Below are 23876 nucleotides of genomic sequence, written 5' to 3'. Positions count from 1 at the left end.
TAACTCGGTTAATTTCGATCGTTTTACTTCTGTTTTTAACATTGAAGTCCAAAAGGATCTTGTATTGGAGGTTCGAGTTTAACTCTTTAGCTTCAATATTAAAATAACTGTTTTTCTGTTGCCATAACAGGTATCATGAGAATTGCCGTATATTCCAAGACCGTCTGGTCAACGATGAAGATCGAACATGGTTCAAGAAACTATTAGAAGAAAAATTGGTAGATTCCTTTCAAATGAGATTTGATGAGGTTGTTACACGAACACCATTGTTTTATGGTGATTTCATGATTCCCAGTGCTGAAGTCAAATTGTATAATGAAATTACTAATGAAGAAAAGGTATAGCAAAAGTGTTTCATAACCCTTTGTTAGAGATTTTTGTCCTATGCACTTTTAAGATACTTTGTTCACCATTGGCTGGCTGAGGTCTCATAGTGAAAAATAATAGAATTATCAGATTAGAATACCATCCTTACTATACAGCCATCTCAAAAAAAGTTTAAAAGCTTGGGAAAAAGTAGATTGGAGTTTACTCCTGACTGACTTTCGGGTATTGTACTGACCTTTTTTCATCTACAACAAGAAGCCGAAGCGGCCTGAAGGCCCAGCTGACGTGGCAAAAACCAAATGTCGTTTGTATCGGGTACCTTAAGAGAATCAATGTTTGCGGAATCGTATTTTTGCAATTTTTGGTTTCAAAGGAAACATCGAGTCTTAGAATCCTAATGCACATTTTCGGCAGAGATTGAAATACGGAACATTGAACATTCAAAAAGTTAAAAAAGTTAATCCTTTAATGAGTTACAGCATAAGTTTACTTGAAAAAATTCTCTGTCAGGTTTGAAAAATCCAACCACCGACCGTTTTGGTTTATTTAGAGTAAATCCAAAATTGACCATTTTCACGGGTAGCATCATGAAAAACATTCCAAACTTATTCAAATTTACACTTTAGCTGCATTTTAGTATCCTTTAATGAGTTACAGCATAAATTTACTTGAAAAATTCTCTGTCAGGTTTAAAAAATCCAGCCACCGACCTTTTAGAGCGATATAAAATCCAAACTGACCATCTTCACGGGTAGCATCATGAAAAACATTCCAAACTTATTCAAATTTACACATGAGCTGCATTTTATTATCATTTAATGAATTACAACATAAGTTTACTTGAAAAAAGTCTCTGTCAAGCTTGAAATATAAAACTCCAACATCCAAATACTCCCACTTGCTCCCTGACCTTAAAAATACTTTGCCATAAAGAGAATGAAATTTGACTTTACTACCAATTCAATTCAATATAAGAGTAGGTCAAACATCGTGCGGGCAGGCGAGGCAAAAATTCTAAATCGGCCGCTGATTTAGCCTGGACTACTGGACTTGTTAATCTATTGCGCGCACAGGCTCCGACAAAGCCAAAATCGTTCAGTTGCTTTTTAAAGGCCCACTTGCGCTGCGCGGCTGGGCCAATAAGTACTAGTAATAACATGGTTTAGAGGGTGATTTGGGATTAATAACCCCGAGGTTCATTGAAAACATTTCAAAATAGCCTGAACGTAGTGAGTCAATACAATTATTACGGATTTATCGCCTCGCTCGTCCCTTACAAATCTAAGCTAAATGTAATCAACCATATAATTAATGCTAGTATTCTGGCCCCTTGCCCCTAGAACACTTATAGATTGTTTCAGGTATGTATAAAAAAGCATATATTGTATGTCTGCTTTCATTTGATATTGGATTTATTAACTCTTGGTAAGTGCCCAGGAAATTATGAGAGCAAGTGTACTGTAAGGGTGTAAAGGAGTAAGAAAAAAATTCTTTGGGAAGTTCTTTGGGTAATGCACCGTAAAGATCAATGTTCTTCCCAAACTTGCTCCAATTTGGGTAAATTTTCCCTGCGCTGTAAGGGTTTCTATTTTGTGACCTTAATTTTAGTTGGCAAATACGGTTATTTTCATATCGAGTCCCCCAGGAGTAAATTTTATTCAAATGTGCTTTGCATGGACTGTTGTAAAGCGTAATCTTTTTCAATTATAGATGAAAACTATACTTGAAGAATATCTAGAGGATTATAACCAAGTTAATATATCACAGATGAAGCTTGTCCTGTTCTCAGATGCTATCCAACATATTTGTCGCATCGGTCGTATCATTCGTCAGCCTCTTGGAAATGCTCTGTTGTTAGGTGTTGGTGGATCGGGTCGTCAAAGTTTGACACGACTTGCAAGTCACATGTCAGTATTATTTCCTTTATTTTTCTTTTCTAGGTTTTCGGCGTCAAGAATTTCCTGTTTGTTTTTTCGTATTCTGGTCTGTAGAATACACAACTGCAAGAAAATTTCGGACAGTCAACAAGAAAATTTAGAAAATTCTGACAGTGTGCTATAAGATGATATGTTTACAAGTGTCTCTCCGACTGGACTATAAAGTTGTTCTAAGTAAACCAGTGTTCAAAGTTCTATCGTCTAGTACGAAATTCCGTCTAAGTGAAGTTTAGAAAGAGGCATTTCCGCCTCAGAAATGACTAAAATTTTACAAGATTTAAAGAATGTTGGCTCGATAAAGTCAATTATCTATCTCAGATATAAAAAAAAACTACTGCTAAGTATTTGGCCCGCTACTCAAAACAGATTTTATTCAATATTTCGAACAGATTTTATTCAATATTTTCTGTGAAGACAAAAATAATATCACGCATTTTTTGTACCTGTTCCTCACTAATTTTGTTCTGTCTTTTTCTCTAAACAGAGCTGAGTATGATTTATTTCAAATCGAGTTATCAAAAAGTTATGGTATTACTGAATGGAAAGATGACTTGAAAAAGTTGTTAATGAAAGCTGGTGTTGAGAATAAACCCATGGTCTTCTTATTCGTCGACACTCAGGTATTGTTACGTTGAATTGTTTCGTATGCTTTTCCTATACCACAAAAGTAAACTTTGCCTCCATGCAATTTACAGTGGGGACAATAAGGGCGGTAAGTTTTGATGGAATACCGAGGTTATGTATGTGTGTTTTCTGCGACGGAGACGGTAAGGCTCTAATTTGACTAGATCTTGACCATCTGAGGAAGATGGTAAATCAGCACTTTCACCGTCCTCGATTTTACGGGTCAGAACTGCGGGTTATTTCAAATCGCTTCAGTCACTTCACCGTTCTCAAAAGTGCAAATACATAAGCTCGCTATGGAATACGAGTTAGACAACGGTTTTGTACGTGTTGAAAAGAACAGCAGTGAATATTATGAAATCGAAAACATTCAATGCAGTTTGTATTGACTTTAAGATTTCACTGATTCGACGAAATCTTCCAAACTTTATGTACTTTGAACGAATTCTCGATCCCCATAGAGAAGAAATTTGTATATAAATAGGCCTGGTTTCCACGGAAGTTTCAAAATTCATTGCCGTACTACGCTATGTTATACGCGTGAGTTATATATACTCTGGTACAGAGTAAGAGGAAACCTGTTTCGATGGAATACTTCATAATTTGCAGATCGTTGTAATCCGAACAAACTTCAACAGGCTTTGAGAATATGAATTAACCAACATCAATTGAAATTCTATTTCCATCGGAAAATGCTGTTGTCCCATTTTCTACTTTTATTTTGGATACTTAAGCTAACGTTTTTGTATATATGATGGTAACTCTGCATGAATATGTTTCCCTCTCTTTAGATCAAGAGTGAAATCTTCTTGGAAGATTTGAACAATGTTCTCAACGCTGGTGACGTTCCCAACATATATGCTCCTGATGAGTTAGATACTATTTACACTACGATGAAACCTATCGTTCAAGATGAAGGGTTACAACCAACCAAAGTCAACCTCTTCATGACATATACTAAACGTGTTCGCTCCAATATTCATATGGTCATTTGTATGAGGTAGGTGTTATTTGTTCGTGTCAACTCTGTAATTCGACCTTCATTATTCGAATCCATCTGTAAATCAAACTAAAACATTGGTCTCCTCAAATTTAAAGCCATGTAAATTTTGCTCCTTTATTCCAATCTTTTTTTCTAATTCGAAGGAAATATTTGGTCTCTTGAATATCAAATAAGAGAGATTCAACTGCAATTATACCTAGTTGCTTCACAACCTCCATCTAACATTTTATGGACATCCTGATAGAAACAGGAAACTCTCGTAAACGACGCTCTACCATTCGATACGATCCCTTTTTCGATAAAATTACCATTCCCCTGTTTAGTTCCTACGTTAGTCAAATATTCAAACGGTTGGGTTAATCATTCCCAGGCCTCAATATTCCTCTCCCCTTTTTCAGTCCAATTGGCGAAGTATTCCGTGCGCGGTTGAGACAATTTCCATCTTTGGTGACATGCTGTACAATCGATTGGTTTAGTGAATGGCCTGAACAAGCTCTCATTTCTGTTGCCAATACCTTCATCTCTGAGATGCCTGAAGTCGATCCTGATAATACCAATGTTGAAGGATTGGTAAGTTATGAATGTCATTTTCTCATATACAGTAGATACTCAATAACTGAAACAAACAGAGGTACAAATTTGTTCAAAATTAGAAAATTTCGAAATATGAAGTAAGGTTTATTAGGCATTGTTAACTAAAGGGACCGGAAAACTTGTTCAAGTTATAGAGGTTCGAGTTAAAGAGATTCCACTGTATATAGCCAATAACGAGTTTCCTCGATGTATGAAAATGATTTATCGTTAAAATGGTTCCTTTCTAGACCTACCTCTATTGGTTTCTGTAGGGAGAGAAGAGACTTTTCCATTCAACTCCAATTTATATTCAAGAGTACGTAAATATTGTGGCAGCCATTCATGGCAAAAACGATATCTCCTTAAAATTCACTCCCTGTTGCATTTGGAAGTAATACACGATTGGTGTATTACAAGGGATGAATTTAATTTGATTTGAATTTATTTTCATTCCAGGTCAAACTGTTTGGTACATTCCATCAATCGGTCGCTAAAAAATCGCTCCAATATTTAGCAGAATTATCCCGATACAATTACGTCACACCGACAAGCTATCTTGAATTGTTGGGTATTTTTAAGAAAGTTTTAGGCATCAAGAAAAATGAAATCATGTCTGCCAAAAACAGAACTAAAACTGGTCTTGACAAGGTTTGTTTGATCAGTTTTCAGTTTTATTCCCCCCGTAGAATTCTTGTTTGAAGTGGCTTTTAAAATGAATTTTGACTGAATTCTTAGGCTTTGTTTTTCAATTATGAAGTATCAACTCAATCAACATCTTCAAAAATAGTCCCTGGGTGCTGAACATTTACCATGTGCAATGACGTAAAGCTGATGCCTAGAAAGATATCTTATAAAAATTCCAACAAGAAACTAGACTGGACTTGTTTATAATGAGTGTAATACAGTATTATAGACGTTATTTGATAATACGATTATTGTTACGGGATTTAGTTTGTATAAAAATTTGCTCCCTCCATTACTTTTTGCTTTATTTCTACTATGTCTGAATTAAAGTCTATTCACGATAAGTGTGCACTCTTTTTTCTTTTACCTATAACTTTTGAAAGGATTCTTCAATCTTTATAAATTTGGTATCATTGAAAAGATATTAGTGAGTGGAACAATTTGAAATAAAAAAATCTTTAAAAAAATTCTAAAAATGAAGATGAAAATGAAGAAGAAAATAATGAAGATCTTGTAGAAAAGTGCTATAACTTTCATTTTCACTGGACAGATTCTTTGATCTTAGGAGGTCATCACTGTGAAGAAATTTTATTAAAATTTTATTCAATATAAAGTTATGATACAAAGTTAATAAGTGATTGACCCCCAAAAAAAACAGCAAAAAACTGCAGAAAACAGCGTTTTTAGACGTCAATCAGCTTATAACTTTGTTTGATATATTTTGAGTGAATGATTATTTTTGAGAACTTTTTTCACAGTGATGACGTTCGATGATCAAGGATTCACTTCAGTGAAAATGATAGTTATAGCACTTTTCTACAAGATCTTCATTTTTTTCTTTTTCTTTTTTTTCTTCTTCATTGTCATCTTCATTTTTAGAATTTTTTTAAAGATTTTTTTATTTCAAATTGTCCCACTCACTAATATCTTTCCAATGATTCCAAATTTATAAAGATTGAAGAATTCCTTCAAAAGTTATAGATAAAAGAAAAAAGAGTGCACACTTTATCGTGAATAGACTTTAATCGTCTAAATCTTTGAAAAGGCATGATAACACATTAAATATTACGCATTGTTGTGAAATAGCCTACTGAGACAACCGTAAAAGGTTTTTCGACGTTTTCATTTTTAGCTTTTGAGTACACAAGTGGAAGTATCAAAACTACAAGAAGACTTGGAAACCATGCAACCATTACTCGCACAAGCTGCTATTGAAACTGAAGAAACTATGGAGAAAATCCAAAAAGATACTGTAAAATACCAATCCTCTTTTATCTACTTCCACAATTTGTTTTTCACGAAAGCGAGATTGTTCCTCAAAATCTTTAGTATTCTATATTAAAACTTTTTGTATCCTAAAAACAGTATAATGAGCTGTACCGGGTGGTCCAAAAAAAAGTTTCCATAAATTTCAAATTTTGACGTAGAGCGCTCTAATTGTGCTTTCGAATTTTGTATGGGTAAACTTTACAAGACTGTTACAATTTAAAACTATAGGTCCAATATTTGGATGATGCATTTTAACATTTTTGACTTCCTACTTACACTGTATCAATTGAAATTTACATTGGGTTCCGATATACAAGAGTTTAACGGTGTCAAATATTTGACATCATGGCCATTTCGGACACTTGAAGCTACATGATCTTTCGAGAAGGTAGAAGACGTGATAATGGGTCATTAAAACCCGTATTGAGTGAGGGTTGCCGGATTAAGAACATATGTGTGACGTCTTTCGACCTAAGTAAGCCTAATAAATCTATACATGATTTCTCACCCAAATTTTTCTATTTTTGATCAACAGATTGTGGCAAACGAAACGAAAGAGGTCGTTCAGAAAGAAGAACAAGGTGCAGTCAAGAAAGCCCAAGAAACGCAAGCTATCGCTGATGATGCTCAACGTGATTTAAATGAAGCCATTCCTGCTTTGGTAAGATATGATAACTTTTAGAGCGTTAGAAAATATTTCTGACAGAAATTCTGATCCTAATATTTTTTTATCCAAGATTTTAAAGTCATCAGAATATTGGCCGAATGATGTATTTATCCGAAGATCATTCAAATTCCAAATTTTGAACAATGTCTCAGAGTCTATGAGATTGATAGTCTTTAGGCTCCCTTTTTTTTGTATTACTGAGCTGGAACTTTCAGTTCTAGAAACTCAACTATATGGCTATTGTTACTGCCTTTTACTGCCTTTACTTAAAAAAATCAAGTCTCATCCTTCGCTTGAATCTACTAGTAGTTTATTTTTTTCAACAATTGATATTTTATAGGAAGCTGCATTGGCAAGTTTGAAATCGTTGAACAGAAACGATGTTGTCGAGGTAAATACACCGACATTTTCCTTAAAATCTCATCAAAATACTACGTATGCGACATATGAATGGGCCATTCCATTTTATGACCATACAAGGGGGATGGACGAGCATTTCCAGGGGGTCTAAAGAAGTGTTTTTTTCATTTTTCCAAGGAGTAAAAAGTTATTCTTGAATTTCCAAGGTGTGAACAACTGATTTTAGTTCGCCCACCCTCACTTTAAGTCATGAAAAGAATTTTTTCCAATGGTTTTTTTGCAGATTTTGCCATTTTCCAGGCGGTATCTACACTTTTCCAAGAAATTTGTTTTCACTTGAAAAGGTTTGTCCACCCCCCTGTATGAAAATTTCATGGAACAGCCCAATGCATACTAAGCAATGCTTGCCACGAACCATTATTCTCTTTAATAATGGAATTATTTTTTAAAGCATATCCGCCTATGAGTTACTCAAAGTTTTTATTATCATTGGCTGCTACGCATTAAGTAAGTCTGCGCCCGCAGTCGGAGGCGACCCAAAGGCTCCTCTTTCGATAGATATCTACCCGAAGGTAGGGGAGGGCTCCACTCTTTTTCCCTGGATTGCTCCACTTACCCTTGATCCTTCTCTTAATTGCTGAGCACCAAGCAGAGAGGTATCAAGTACCATTTTGGAAATCTTTGATATGACCCGGCTGAGGATTGAACCCACAACATTGCGCACCGTAGCCGGATGCTCTACCACTGCATTACGGTCGCTATTACGCTACGCATTAGGAGAATTAGTCGCACTTACACAACGCTATCTGGACCGAACGAAAATGGAATGGAATGGAATGACTTTCGCGAAATTATATTTTTATATTATTGTATAACCTTGTGTGTATGATATTAAGGGTCTAAGTTTAATTTTGACTATCGGTTTCATCTCTAGGTTCGTGCATTACAACGTCCACCTCCAGGTGTCAAAATGGTCATTGAATCTGTTTGCATAATGAAAGGTGTCAAGCCAAAGAAAGTGGCTGGTGAGAAGGTTAGTAGAAATATATCCATAGAATGATCATCATTATCTCTTCTATAACATCGTATGACGAAAAACTGTAGCATCGATATCAGCAATATAGTTTTCCATCTCTCACAAATCGATACCAACGTTTTTTTGGACCTACCCCGGTGGGGTGGAGGTCCTGTAAATTAACCTTTGTTCGTTCGTTCGTTCGTTCGTTCGTTCGTTCGTTCGTTCGTTCGTTCGTTCGTTCGTTCGTTCGTTCGTTATTAGCTTTCCTCGTGATCGACTCGTTAGTTTTTTCTGATTTTTTGCACAAAGATGTGTAACTATAAACCCTCGAATGTGACGGAGCCTGATTTTCGAAAAAAAGAATTTTTGGGCAAATTTGGGCCAAAAAACGGCTGAAAAAATGATTTTTTTTGGACTTTGTGAAAAATTGGATCATTAACTTTTTGTGATTTTTTGCATGAAAGTAGGGTACCATCATAGATAAAAGACGGCTCAAGCAGATTTTTTCAAAAAAATTTTGTTGGCTCAAACAACGCATGTTTATCTATAAGAATCACTATTAATAAGCATACATCAATGTTCTTAGTTAAATTCCTCAATTCTTTTATGAGATAGATGTTTTATTTGCTCATGAGGGCTTACTTTTGAAGAATGTGTGTGTTTAGACATGAAATTTTGGTTGCTTGGCGTGTTTTTATAGAAAAACTGGCCAAATTCGATATTTATTTATGAGCATATTATCAATTACTTAGGTATTAGCTTTTCTCGAGATTGGCTCTTTGATTCTTTATGATTTTTTGCACAAAGATGCATAACTATAAACCCTCGAATGTGAAGGAGCCCGATTTTCGAAAAAAAATCTTTTGGGCAAAATTTGGGCCAAAAAACGGCTAAAAAACGGGTTTTTTGGACTTTGTGAAAAATTGGATCATTAACTTTTTCTGATTTTTTGCATGAAAGTAGGGTACCATCATAGGAAAAAGATGGCTCAAGATGATTTTTTCAAAAAAATGCATGTTTATCTATAAGAATCACTATAAATAAGCATACATCAATGTTCTTAGCCAAATTACTCAATTTTTTGATGAGATAGATGTTTTTTTTGCTCACGAAGTCTTGAATTTAAAAGAATATTTCAAGAGCATGAAATTTTGGTTTTTAAACGTTTTTTTATAAGAAACAAACGACTAATTTTAATAGATCGTCACTATTTGTGTTCTGAATGATTGTTTAATGGTCACGCTCACGTAGATATCAATTATATATGTGTTAAATGCATAACCAGGTAGGTCCATAAAATTATCACTTGTTCCTTGTGATTTTCGTTAAGATGCTCGGAGATGTTTGCGATTTTGACCTTGCTAGCGGCCATGACTACGAGTCTAAATAAGGAAATGCATACTCTGCTTAGCAACTCGTATCTCCCTCAATGTAGAAACTGTGAAAATTCTGTGTGTTTTCTTTGAGGCCTAAGAAGTTAAAACGAAATAGCTTACAACAAATACCTATATTATGGAAGAGACTATGCTTGTTTGAACTGATTTTTTTATAAACCTTTCCTAATAACAGAGGGGGTTTGTCTAAAGAATCCTACATTTACTAAAAATAGACAAAAAGAACGACAAATATCATAAAACAACGACAAATTTCGCCGTACACAACCCCGACCGACTATACCACTCCTACGTATTCATTCATCTTTGTTTATCACGGAAATTAACTACATTTGGTTTAAAGAACGATACATTACACATGCGTGTTACAATGTGCAGGATTCTTTAGAGGAACAAACTGACAAAAAGAATTTTAAACGAGGAAAGCGACTACCATATAATTGTCTGATATTTAACTCACCTTTTGTGTTTCATCTTTCATTTAAGGTTGGAACCAAAGTGGACGACTACTTAGAACCTGGTCGTACACTTCTCCAAGATCCTGGCAAATTCTTGGATATGTTGTTTCAATATGATAAAGAAAACATACCCGAATCTGTCATCACGAGGATTCAACCTTATATTGATAACGAAGACTTTCAACCGGCTGCTATTGCAAAGGTATTTTACTGGCATATCTTTGAATGGGTGGGTTCTTCCAGAAAAAATCCTTCATGGGGTGGGGGGATCTGGAAAAGCATCAAATTTATCCCACGGACAATTTTTCAATACCCTGGACAATATATCTTCCAACCCTTATGTGCGATCCCTTATGGAATCGTGACAATAATATCCGGAGAAGAATCTTATTTGGCTGATTTCAAAGACTTTTTGAGGAGGGGTTTTAACGAACAAGAACTGGCAAATTTTTAATGATAAAATATGAACTATGGGCAAAGATTTGGTAAAAAACCTGATTTGCCATTCCTCGCTAATATATAAAGAAGTAACGTTTACTTTAGTAGTTTCGCCATCTTTATAAAGCATTTCAACACTCTTAAACACTATGGTTGTCTTTCTAACTGACAGGTTTCAAAAGCATGTACATCAATTTGCCAATGGGTACGAGCTATGCACAAATACCATTTCGTTGCCAAGGGTGTTGCACCTAAAAGGGTAAGAGTTGTTTAACTTATTCCATCAAATAATTGTCCATCTTGCTGACTATAAATGAAAGTTATAATTCGTAGACAAAGTCAAACAAAATCTTCACCTGACATTTTAAACAGTGTCATTAGCTCTTCCTTCTCAGACGGATTTCCATCTCAAAGAAGTGAAGCTTCTCCGTCTCAAATTTCTGCATAGTTTTCTAAAATCTTGAGAATATGTGCTAATTTGCTGTGTCAAATCCATTTTCCGTTTCACATGAAAAACCTTGATTTGACCGCTGTTTAAAAAAGTATTAAATTTAAGTGGGTTGTAGAATTTTAATTGAAATCAGCGCACAATTTACCGAATAATTTATCCTTATTTTTCTTATTAATTTAATGTTATTTACAGAAACACCCAAGTTTTCGTCAGTGTGGTAAATTTTAGCTAGAGAAAAATTGTTTCAAATTTGCCGCTACTGACAAAAACCGGACTGTTTCCGTATGAAACATTACGTAATAAACATCATGAAAACATACAGAAATATTGTATTTTTTTTCATCTCAGGAACGCTTGAAACTTGCTCAAGAAGAGCTGATGGAGACACAACGGTTATTAGACAAAGCTAAAGGTAAACTTGCTGAAGTTGAGGAAGGCATTGCATCGTTGCAAGCTAAATACGATGAGTGTATTTCAAAGAAAGAAGATTTGGAATTCAAAACAAACCAATGTACAGCCAGGCTTGAGAGAGCTGAAAAGGTAAAGATTGTCATTTTCATTTTCCTGATATGAATCAAACAACAGACTCTCGCAAAACCTCTTCTAAACCCTGCCGGTGCGAGAAATCCTTAATTATAAAAAGTAGACACAAATTTTCCTATAGAGCAGTCTGAATCAGAAAGAATCGACTATATCTCTTTCTAGAGAAATGTGACTGGCTTATGGATCCACAAAACGTCTCTTTGCTACATGTTCGGTCTTTTGAGTTGCATCTTTCTAATTCGTTTTTGCTATTTAAAATCTGTATTACAATTTGATCTATTTTCATTATTATGAACTTAAGTTGAAAAATCCTAACTTAGATTCTTCATTTTATATCAAGTTCTTCATTTAATTTCCCTGTTTTTATCTATTGAACCTAAGTGCTCGAGAAGGATTTTTTTATTTCTTGGGGGAGGGATAATTTTAAGAATATAAACTGTTCTGGAGCTTTGTACTGAAATTTTTACAACGTTCGTTTTTTCTTTACAGTTAATTGGTGGATTGGGAGATGAAAAAGGACGCTGGGAAGAATCCATTGTGACGTTCGATAGTCAAATTAAAAGTATAGTTGGTGACGTGTTCATTTCATCTGGTGTTATTGCATATCTTGGTGTTTTCACTGTAAGTATTCTACATTCTTTCGATAATTTTCATTAGCGGGTTTATGTATTCACACTTTTGAGCAAAGTGGAGTGATTGATGCGATATGGAATAACCCGCATTTTTGACCCTCCAAATCGAGGACGGTAAGTGCTTGCTATATGCTAACCGTCGTACTCAGACAATCAGGATCTAGGCAAATCAGAAGCTATTCGTCTCCGTCCCAGAAAAGATATGCATAAACTCGCTAATGCCCCCCGAGCGGGGGGGGGGTTAAAAACAGCTGCCAATTGATTTATACTTAGAATATGGGGGGCTACTGAAGTAGGGTAATGCATACCGGTTGATAAACATATAAAATTTGTCAGGCTCTGGATCTTTGGTCAAAAATATTTCGCGGATAGGGCGATTTAATTCCATTATGACTCAATTTCGCGGTTGACGAGTACCTCACCAAAAACCGGGATTTTTCATCCCGTTTCTTAGTGAGTTCAACTTTGACGATTTTCGAAAAATAGAAGCCTTTCAAGTGATATTGCAGGAGCTTCGAACGTTTAAAGTGACGTCAAAAAATCGAATGTTTAGAGCCTGAAAACGTCGCAAAGGAATAGACGTTACAGCGTAGAAAAAAGCCGTGACGTCTAGTATAGGCTATCCCAATCCGCGAAAAATAATTTTGTTAAAGTAATGAAGGGCTCTGACCATAGTGAATTTTTCATATTTGCCAAGTACAAAATATTGATTGAGCTATTCCTGAATCTGAAAATTTTATAAATCGCTATGAAAAAATTTGATGAAGAAGAAAATGAAGACTTTTGCGAAGAAGAGTATTTCGACTTTAAAAACCTTATTTACGGCGATGAAAAAAACTTTTTTTAAAAGTTTCTTGCGTTAGATGGTGTATCTTTAAGCAAACTAATAATAGATTTTCGGGAAAAACCTTCTTTGTCTCAAAATCTTGAGAATAGCGGTTTTTGACCAATTTTTCATCTCAATTTTTTCGTAGGAAAAGATTAATAACGTATTGAAACTGGTGTATCTTTACCCAAACTAATAATAGATTTTCGGAAGTTCATAACGTCATCTTTGCAATTAAATTCTTGAAATTAAACTCTTGACAGAATACACGTTTTTTTTTATTAGAACACCTAAAATTTGGCTGAGCCTTGATGTGCTTTTTTTTTTAGCAATTTTCAGCCTAAAATGTTCTTAAATGCGTTCTTAATTTTTCAGACAACTCTAAATCGACAATATCATGCAAAATAAAGAGCACTTAAAATTGGTAAAATTTGGACAATATTTAACTCTCGATTTTAGAAAATCTATCCCTAAGTTTGTTTAAAACTGCTTGAAAAGAGGAAAAATTTGTAGTTTCTTGTCATTTTTTTCCAAAATGAGGCTGGGCATGTTCTTACAACGTTCTTAATTTTTGGACGAATTTCAGCCTCAATGTTCTTATAAACTGGGTTCTAATAAAAAAAAAAACGTGCAGATAGAATCAGGACGGTGCGCTATTATATTTGAATTGCACTCGTTATCATGTGATTACATATACTAATTATACCAATCTGTCATCTTGGAGTGTGTATGGATTTTTTTGTCCAAAAGGAGTAATCTGACAACACTTATAAATACCATTCTTACTATAATCCATTCAAAACAATTAAAACTTTGATAAAATTTATCATTAACATTTTCATTTTTTATTTTGTACATTTGAAAAGTGCAGTAGCGCACGAAACTCGGAGTAGTGTACTCTTTTAATTTTTGTGATGAAAGATATCTTTTAATATTTCATTAACATTTCATTGCAAAATAATAATTACGCAACGATACGATAACTATAGGAATGCCATTTTCAAAAAACCATACTTTGTGTCTTATGGTTTTGTTGCGGTTACAAGTGGAAAATTCTTTTGTTTCTCCAACAATCTTTACATTGTGAATTTTTTCGGCCATTCATTTATCAATATTAAATTCTCATCGGAAAAATGATCAACTTACATAACTCTTTTCTCATTCGAAAATGATTAGTAACGCAGCACTGATCTATAAGACATTTATTCAACGTGATATTAAACATGTGTTTGGTTATACTGGAGGAGCTATATTTCCATTGTTGGATCAATTCTATCCACAAGATGAGAAGAACCGTAGAATCAAACTTGTAGTCAATTCACATGAACAATTTTGCGGATATGCTGCTATCGGATATGCCAAAGCTTCCGGGAATACCGGAGTTGCTATGGTAACAAGTGGACCGGGAATTACTAACTGTGTGACTTCTTTATTGGATGCTCAGCTCTTAATCTCTGGCAATGTTTCTTTGGAAGCTTTCGGTAAAAATTCTTTCCAAGAATCACCAGCCGTTGATATCACCAAACCAATCACCAAGTGGAGTCATATGGTGGAACCGCAAGATAATGTTGATGACATCATTAACCAAGCATTTGAGATTGCAAACCACAAGAAGAAAGGAGCTGTTCATATTGACATACCGGCTTGTATCCTAAACGCCAAAGTATCACACCACAAAACAACAATACCCGATTTACACTCTACTTTTATAAATTCGAATTTCTATACTCCTTTCAATAGCATCGAGGATATTGGTAAAGTGATTAACAGCAGCAGGCGACCTGTTATACATACTGGTAAAGGTGCGTGTCAGGCTTATAAAGAAGTTCGGAGATTCTCCAAAGTCATGAATATACCAGTAGTCACTACTTTACATGGTGTTGGTATTCTTGATGAAAATGATCGACTTTCGTTAAGAATGGGAGGTGTCTACGGTACAGTCGTTGCAAATTACGCTATTCAAAATGCTGATTGTATCATTTCTATAGGAGCAAGATTCGATGATCGGTCTACTGGAGATTTAAGCGAATATGCACCACATTGTAAACACTTTGTGCATTTGAATATTGATGAAAGCGAAATCAACAAAGTGGTCAACGCTAAGAACGTTATTATCGGTGATGTCTGCTTGACTTTACCACAGTTGATGGACTCAATGAAACAATTAGATTCGCAACGTGACCCAGATGGACGAACGTCTTGGATTGAGGAAATCTACAATGGGCGTTCCAAATATCCAATCTTTACTGAAAATGAGTATTTGACTGCTGAAGACATTCTAAGAGAACTGAATTTGCAATTGAGAAATAGAATGGATAAGGTGTTGGTGACTACTGGCATTGGTAATCATCAAATGATGACTTGCCAACATCTAACATGGACACATCCCCAACGTTTGATTACATCAGGAAGTTGTGGTGCCATGGGTACTGGTCTTCCATATGCTATTGGTGCACAAATAGCTTTTCCTGATCACATGGTTATCGATATTGATGGTGATGGTAGCTTTCTAATGTCTATTGGAGATTTAAAAACAGTAGTTGAAGAACAGCTACCTGTTAAAATTATTACAATGAATAATGGTTGCCTTGGAATGGTCAAGTCTTCTGTAAGATATTTTAAAGATTTCGAGGACACTGTTGCTATGAAATATCGAACTGCATCAGATTTTGCTCAGATTGCCAGAGCCTTTGGTGTCATCGGAATAACATGTACCAAGGACAATTTTCAAGAAAGCATCAATCAGTTTTTAAACTCAGAGGGACCAGTACTGTTAGATTGTATCATTGAAAATACAGAATGTTTTCCAAATGTCCCTTACGGCAAGGGGTTAAATGAGATGTTTATTCAAAAAGACACTAAACTCATATTCTAAACCAAGTTTTGATGTTTTTGTATTTATTAGTTTGTTTTGTATCATATATTATATCGATTAACTAAGGTTACTAAAAATGATAGAACTATTGATTCTCACCAACTCGATTTTTAATAACTCGAATTTTCTAACGAAGTATTTTTTCGCTTTGCTAAAAGTTCCAAAGATTCTAATAATGGGCCCTTCCTTATTGAAAGAAATAAGTTCATATTGGGCTATTCCAGAAAAAGTGTGGTCTGGAAAAAATCTGGGGTCTGGTTTTTCGAATGTAAAAGATGGAGTGGTCAAAAAAATGAGGTGGAAAATTCAGGGTGGTCAGTAAAACAAAATCGAAAATCCAGGGCGAGTCACCTTTCCCTCAAAGGACCTCCTCAGCATAGGGGCTACAATTTCTTTCTGGAATAGCCAATTTGGAAATCGGTCTGTATGTTAATTGAATGATTTGATCTTCCCCTAATGCACGGTTTCGATTCTTCCATAGACAATACTTCTAACACCCTAAAGACCATAAAGGTCGTTAAGGTAATCGTTGAAAAAAAGTACCACTGCCGCTCTCTAATCCGATCTTGGGGAATTGTTAGTTCATCGAATACCTTATCGGGGAAAACTTGGTCGGCGGGGAAAATTTTAGTCGGGGAAAATTTTCGTCAGGGAAAAATATTCGTCACTTGCTAAAATTTTCGTCACTTATCCCCGACGAAAATTTTCCCTGGGGTATTTTTCAAACAATAATTTGTTTTGCATCTATATTTATTTCATTCTTTAACAACATCTAATCCCATATTTTCATTAAACTCTATTTTTTCTTCGGTCTCGTCTTCGCTGGTTTCTTGTTCATCTTCCGACTGTTCATCCTTGTTTGCTATGGATTCTTGAGGGCACTCTGGTTCAAGACTTCCCATTGAAAAATATCATTGTCAGCTTGTTTTTTCTTCAAAAAGTTTAATTTCAAAATAGGGTTTTTCGTCGGGGAAAATTTTCGTCAGGGAAAATTATCCGTCGGGGAAAAGTTTCGTCGGGGAAAAATATTCGTCACTTGGCCAAAATTTCGTCACTTTTCCCCGACGAAGTTTTCCCCGATAAGGTAAAGAAGCGTAACAAATGGTAGAGCATCGTTTGTGAAAGTTTCTTGTTGAAGGTGACTTTAAATTTCATCGAATAATAGGGCGTATCGAATAATAGAACGTTTAATTAGAGAGCTTAAACTATATAGTGTTAACAGCCTAAAGACCATAGAAGTCGGTAAGCTAATCGTTGAAAGAAAATATTCACAATGTACACTCAGCGGATGACTTTTAATGACTTGTTATATTCTTTTCCGAAGCAAAAATGATTGAAGCCGAAAGAAGCGCTCGCAGCACGCACTCATGGAGACCGGTCTCACATGGAATTGGTTTACACCGTTTTTTATAAGAACAAAATATATAAGAACATAAGGCTTTAGCGACCAATATATCAAGACCTATTAGGGCTTTGGACTCTTACGCACCCAATTCTTTAGGAAATAGCATAAAAAAGACTCACAGTATGGGGGTAACATTTTTAGAAAAATTTTTTAGGCTTAAAACTCAAAAAGTTGAGAACATCTAAAGACCTCAAAAATTCTGGACCTTGTTAAATAGAAAAAAAGTATATTCGACTAGAACAAGTTACTCCTTTCTCTTTACACACAGGGTGAATACCGTTTGGACCTCGTCCAAGAATGGATGAAAGAATTGAAAGGTTACAATATCGCACATTCTGAGAATTGCACATTGGTCGGAACTCTCGGTGATCCGGTCAAAATCCGGAACTGGCAAATCTACGGTCTACCACGAGATGGTTTGTCTGTGGATAATGGCGTCATTGTGGAATATTCCAGAAGATGGCCCTTATTTATTGATCCACAGGGCCAAGCTAACAAATGGATTAAAAGTCTGGTAAGGATTTTTTTAACGGATTCTTTGTGAATCTTTTGATAACTTTTGGAGTGACTTGTCTTTTTGTCATCGATGTAATTTTCACAGTGTGTCTTTGAATTGAGACCTGCTGACGAGATTTCTTTTTTGATGAACTCTGCACCACCTGATGACGTCATCAAATTTACTCAATTGTTTGTCACTTTAAATACCATTTTGAGTTCTATGTCCTAAATCACTAAGACACACCTTTGAATTTTTCAGTAAATTTGAACCTTCTTGACCAGTGAACAAACAATTTTTCTCATAATTGAAATTCATTCCATCTTATTTTTTCTATAAGGAACGAGAAGCGGGCATTGACGTCATCAAGCTGACAGATCGTGATTTCTTGAGAAGTTTAGAAAATGCTATTCGTTTTGGTAAACCCTGTTTGTTGGAGAATATTGGGGAAGAATTGGATCCAGCCCTCGAACCAGTCCTCTTGAAACTTGTAAGTTATGATCATTATTATTTAAAGTTAGTGTCCGGGGGGGGGGCACTCGACTCAAAAACGATCATACGTGCGGCCCAAAATTAAGCCTTTGAAATCAGACCCTTACAGTGCAGAGCAAATTTTGGAAAATTTGGGCGAAAAATCGACCCTTACGGTGCATTTTCTTGAAGGTTTTTGACCATTTTCAAGCAAAATATGGTCAAATTTTACACCCTTAGAGTGCACTTTGGAAAGCTCGGAAAATCTACCCTTAAGGGCCGCGTGTATGGTAGTTCATTTACCTTAAGTGCCCCCCCCCCCCCAGTTAGACTCCTTTTGGTAAATACTGAGTAAGTTTTTTACCGTCTTTAGGGTAAGATTCCACTTCACGTTCTAAGATTTCCACTCACTTTTCCGGAATCTTTCCCATTTTTTTTCCGGGATAACCAGCTGAAAATTGCAAAGGGTTTTTTTCAGATGTACAATCATATAGCTTGTGTCAAATGAGGAAATCCGCTAACTTTCCGAAGTTAATTTTTAAACCAGCAGGGAATTCGGTCTTTTTTCCGCTGGAAAATGACAATAGAATCATAGTCTACGGTAAAATTACCCAAATTGACGATAACTTTCTTTATTGTGGTCGTTCTTTATACCATTTTAACTACGCCTGTGAGAGACTCTTATCTTTAGTTTAGTGTTTCTTTTTTATAAATCAAAAATCATCAAAAATATATAAACAATTTAAGAACAATGCTAAACCTTTGGAATAACTGGATGTCAAGCAATTCAAAGGTCAAAAAAGTGAAAATCTTGTTTAACTTTCGATTGAATTCATACCTGTTCCAATTTGTTATCTCTACAGCACCCGTTGGGGTACTAGCGGCCGTAGTGTGATGGTAGAGCATCCGGCTACGGTGCGCAAGTCTATGGGTTCAATCCCCGACCGGGTCATACCAAAGTTTTCAAAATGGTACTTGATGCCTCTCTGCTTGAAGCTCAGCAACAACTAAAGAGACGGATCAAGGTTAAGTGGAGAAATCCAGGGAAATGAGTGGCGCCCTCCCCCACCTTTGGGTAGACAGTTAATGAAAATGCAGTCTTTGGTGACCCTCAACTTCAGTCCAGTGGAGAATTTATTTTCTCAGGGTACTTTTCGAATCACAAAACCAGAAAAATAGAAAATTCTAAGAGCTAAGAATATACTACAAGTTTAGTGTTTAATAATACATTAAAAATATCACGATGTTAAAACTTTGACACGCTTGGTGGAAGCTTCCATTGTCTTTTGGCGAAAATATTCTTTCGTGTTTTTGTGCTTTTTACACAGTATGATATGCAAACTTGGTGTGTAATAAATCAAAATGGTAGCAAAGACGTTTAGTAGTGTGAAAGCCCACTGAACGTTGGTTTTATCATCGATTGTTTTCTGGAAAGGTTGTATAGGATATTTGGTTATGTTTAGTATGATCAGAGTGAAACAGAGATATACTGTCGTCATTGCATCATTGTAGACGCTTGGTAACTTCCTCGATCGATAGGCTGGAATGAAACATGTTATTTGTAAACAAATTTGGAACCCAATTTGAATATCTATATGGATACTCATGTCGCATTGAAAACGTCGAATTAAAGTGATCGGATCATTAATAGTTAAGATTTCAAATCCTATTATTTTCAAGGAGATGAATAGTAATATTGCTGCTATGGTCAAATTCACCAAAACTACAGTGGCTTGTTGTAAAGTTAGTCTACGCATCTCTCGTTGTTCTATTCGAACTCTGCTTTTGAATATTTGTAAAAGTTTCTGTGATTTGATTAAGATGATAGATAATGAAGTCGTATTCAGCAGACATATTGATGCTGGTTGTGCAATGCAACGAATTGGAGTTATCTGTCCTTGGAAACTGTAAAGCGAAGACGCCACTAAGAGAAATTGTAATATTAAATGGAGTATGGATAGTTTGAAATCCTTGGCACAGACAACTGGTGTTTTTCTGTAAATGATCATGAGTGCTACAATCCCAACTATCCATATGGCAAGAATCAAGCTGAAAGTGGCAAATAGTTGAACCACCCAGTTATCTGATATATTTCTGTAAAAGATTCGGTATGGATCGTAACAATATCTCCGATCTGCGTTCGAGAACATCAAATCTGGACATCTAATACATGGGTAGTCACCAATCGATTTCTTAATGGTATTTGGTGGACATTTTATACAAGTCCACCCTACTGAATAATTCCATGTTGTTTCTATGGGTGGACAGCGACGCCCAAAAGTATGAAACCGCCCTGGCGGGCACACCAATTTGTCACATTTTGCTAATAGTCCTTCGTATTTTTGAAAACCTATTCGAGGATCGTTATAATACATTTCTAAATCTTTGCTGCCTAGTTCTTCGGAAAAAGGAAGTGAAAAAATGTCTCGATATTTCGTTACGAACGTTAATCGAATGCTATTCCAGTTCCTCAGTTTACCAGCTAACAATCTTAAAATACTTAGCCTCCACTTATGTACGTATCTAAAATGGTGGGTTCTCATATAATAAACAAAACTTAATGGGCGTTCAACATTTATACCACTGCTTGTAAATGTGGATGCGCTCCCCAGGGAAGATAAATTATGGTATCTACCTGCCAAGTTTCTTTGTATCCAGTACTGATACCCAGTATCTATAGAAATGTAATTGTCCAATCTCTTGTTGTAATCGTAAAGTTTTCTAGCCTCAAAGATGTTGTGTAAAACCCAAAAGTGTCGTAAAGATTGATCGAAATCCCATTCACAATCTCTGACAAATTTTATTTGATCTTTTCGATCACCAAACAAGATTTTCGGTTTATCATAATTTGCTTCCATTTTAATGTTATGAATCAGCTGGTTGTATTCTTGGAGATTCTCCATATTGACTTCTTGTTTGATATAACATACCTCTTTCCCTTTAATACTTTTTATAAAGTTTGTATAAGCTTCTTCATCGACCACATTCACCAGAGTCTGATTTCGTCTCAAAAAGAAAACCCCGATCGTTTGCCAGCCATAGAATTCTAATAATGCTAGCCAAGCTGTGTGGGGGTTTCTCTGAAAAGGTTCTTCAGATCTTTTGAAAACCTTCCAGTTATAATCAATCGTGTAGGTCTTGTTTAAAGATACAATTTTTAGATAGGGAAAACCGGGTAGCATCATTGATATCAGTGTTTTAAACAATTCCTTATCCAAATATGTCAGTACGATTAGAATATTAGATTCGCTTTTCTGATCCCGGTAAAGGGGATCGAAAATAAGTCGTAAGCTTGTTTCCAGTGCTAATTCGTGGTTTTGGCAAACATCGTATTCTTTGTAAGCCACATATTTAGTGAAATCTTTACAATAGTCTTGCTCTTTTTCTAACGGTAAGCAATTTCTTGTCATCACATCCCCAATTAGGTTCCGATAGACCAATGCTTCGATGTAGTCCTCGTTAGAAATGCTGTTGATGTTGTGAATGTCATCAAATCCTTTGTTGTGACATGTCGAGAAAATACCAATAACATAAAAACGACTTTGTGCTGGTTGGATTGAAATTATTAGACAGACGATTATCAATGTGATTTGGTGCATTTTCAATGCAACCATTGCTACTGTTTCACACGAATTATTTCCAAGCCCTACTTGTTGCAGTCTGAATCTTAGACCCTTGTAGATAAATTCCCTATAAAGAAACTACAATAAACTTTTCGCTAGAGGATGAGCAGTCTGAAAGAAGCCTATCCTTGTTTAAGTCTTCTTTCTTTTTGGGGCCTAAAATACCATCTAAAGTACTTTTTAGATCATAAACCAAGTCACACCTTCTGCGTATGTTTTTTTTGGAAAATCACCCTCTTATATAAAATAAGATATTTGGACTTTTCGGTGACACGGTATTTATCCTTTTTTGGCCTTTTTTCTCCCTTCAATACTTTCAGAAACTCCAACATTTATTTTAAAAATTAACGAATATGTTCTATCACAACTCTTTGCAACCTTGATTTCAATAATGAAGACATTTGCTGTTGAAGCATATGGTTGTTGAACCTAACATAAATTTTACCATTGTGAAATGTTTTGCTAAATCATTATCGCTATTGCCATGAATAGCATGATTTTGAAATCACTTTTCACAAACAAACGGTGCAAACGTATTAGTATTGAAACCACCGAGCTTTATATAAACCTTTGAGGCAGTTTCTCCGTCCCGGCCAACCTAAGTCTTTATCTGATATTCTGATGGCGGATTGGCGCCCGCCCACGCTAAAGTTCTGAAGGAACGTGGCAATCTACCATCGTAGTGAGGTCACGTAGCACATAAAAACGTAAGAATACTTCAGATGGTGATTAAAGCATGAAATTTGGCACAGATGATCCTTAGAGGGTCTAAAACCTAATTTTAAACAGTAACACCAAATTTTGCCATCTGGCCACCTGCCAGATGACGTCATCAGGTGGCTGGGCAAAAAATTATTTTTTTGAAAATATTCAAAATCTGATGCTTCCAGCGGAAAGAGCATCAAATGCTGATAAAAATTGAGGTATAAAACATGCCTTGAAAATCTTCCTATCAAAAGTTATGGAGGTTGAAAGTTTTTTGATGACGTCATCATAATCACACTTCTTATAGTCGTCATGACATCAAACTGGTTCACACTAGCCGTCACCTTACTTCTTGTCAAACATGGTTCTTTGACCGATAACATGCGTAATTTTTACTTATACGTAACCTCGTTAGCAGCAAGTTCAGCCATGATGACGTCATTCATGCTAACAAACATTGGAGTGTTGGATATTCTCACAAAACAGATTCTACTGTTCGCCATATTAAACATCACCAAAAATTTCATATACTTTCAAGGACAGTTGACCAACACTTTTCTGATATTACAGACGGTCAACCCACAAGATTCAAGCTTTATCACGGGCGTTCGTGGGGCGGTAGGAACTACGTTCAAAGGGCTTGGTTACACGCTAGCCTTCTTTTCATCTCATTACCCACAATACCACTCACCTGTGGTTGCTATGGTTACTTTGACATTTGCTGTTCTTATCTTATGGAGACGAAACCTTCACCTTCAGCGGAGCTTTTAGATTATACAAGCCTAGGTTTCCACTGAGGTTGACATTTTGGTCCAGTAGAAAAATCATCATTTTAGAAATTTTTTGAAAGACTTTGAAACTTTTTAAAATTATCTGCATAAAATGTACTTACAATCTAGGTATTGCTTTTTAATTATATGTTTCTGTCTTGAGAATCAACATAAAAGGGCTTGCGGAACGAGCTTTCTGTTTTCGCAAAGCGAAGAAATCTTAGAAATCTCAAAATGTACAAGAAATCGACTCCATTATTAATTAATGCAGAATTTAAAGAACAAACTAATAAGATCTTACATTTCACCTAGAATTTAATAGCGAGT

General features: G+C 35.5%; 2 protein-coding genes across 3 annotated transcripts in view; both read left to right on the top strand.

Annotated features, from left to right (window-relative positions):
* The window catches only part of LOC136814780 (dynein axonemal heavy chain 1-like), a 120376-nt gene that overhangs the window by 72157 nt on the left and 24343 nt on the right, over positions 1 to 23876 (top strand). For both annotated transcript variants that reach the window (XM_067071204.1, XM_067071203.1), the window contains 16 exons: positions 131 to 338; positions 2038 to 2234; positions 2749 to 2884; positions 3680 to 3888; positions 4290 to 4461; positions 4921 to 5112; positions 6281 to 6400; positions 6953 to 7078; positions 7425 to 7475; positions 8379 to 8477; positions 10343 to 10516; positions 10925 to 11011; positions 11552 to 11743; positions 12236 to 12367; positions 17753 to 17998; positions 18321 to 18470. In XM_067071204.1, coding sequence (XP_066927305.1) covers positions 131 to 338; positions 2038 to 2234; positions 2749 to 2884; positions 3680 to 3888; positions 4290 to 4461; positions 4921 to 5112; positions 6281 to 6400; positions 6953 to 7078; positions 7425 to 7475; positions 8379 to 8477; positions 10343 to 10516; positions 10925 to 11011; positions 11552 to 11743; positions 12236 to 12367; positions 17753 to 17998; positions 18321 to 18470 — 2491 coding nt within the window. The remainder of the gene's footprint in view (positions 1 to 130; positions 339 to 2037; positions 2235 to 2748; positions 2885 to 3679; positions 3889 to 4289; positions 4462 to 4920; positions 5113 to 6280; positions 6401 to 6952; positions 7079 to 7424; positions 7476 to 8378; positions 8478 to 10342; positions 10517 to 10924; positions 11012 to 11551; positions 11744 to 12235; positions 12368 to 17752; positions 17999 to 18320; positions 18471 to 23876) is intronic.
* Positions 14087 to 16172, top strand: LOC136814779 (uncharacterized). The gene has a single exon (XM_067071202.1). The coding sequence runs from the start codon at positions 14373 to 14375 to the stop codon at positions 16077 to 16079; it is 1707 nt and encodes a 568-aa protein (XP_066927303.1). The 5' UTR covers positions 14087 to 14372; the 3' UTR covers positions 16080 to 16172.

This window comes from Clytia hemisphaerica, unplaced genomic scaffold (assembly GCF_902728285.1).
Source record: "Clytia hemisphaerica strain Z4C2 unplaced genomic scaffold, Clytia hemisphaerica genome assembly, whole genome shotgun sequence".
NCBI lineage: Eukaryota > Metazoa > Cnidaria > Hydrozoa > Leptothecata > Clytiidae > Clytia > Clytia hemisphaerica.
The sequence above is the reverse complement of the archived record's forward strand: the minus strand, read 5'-3'. Positions and strand labels throughout refer to the sequence as shown.

Bases quoted from the DNA above. Each gene is read 5' to 3' on its own strand.
- LOC136814779 (XM_067071202.1), top strand. From the start codon at position 14,373: ATGATTAGTAACGCAGCACTGATCTATAAGACATTTATTCAACGTGAT.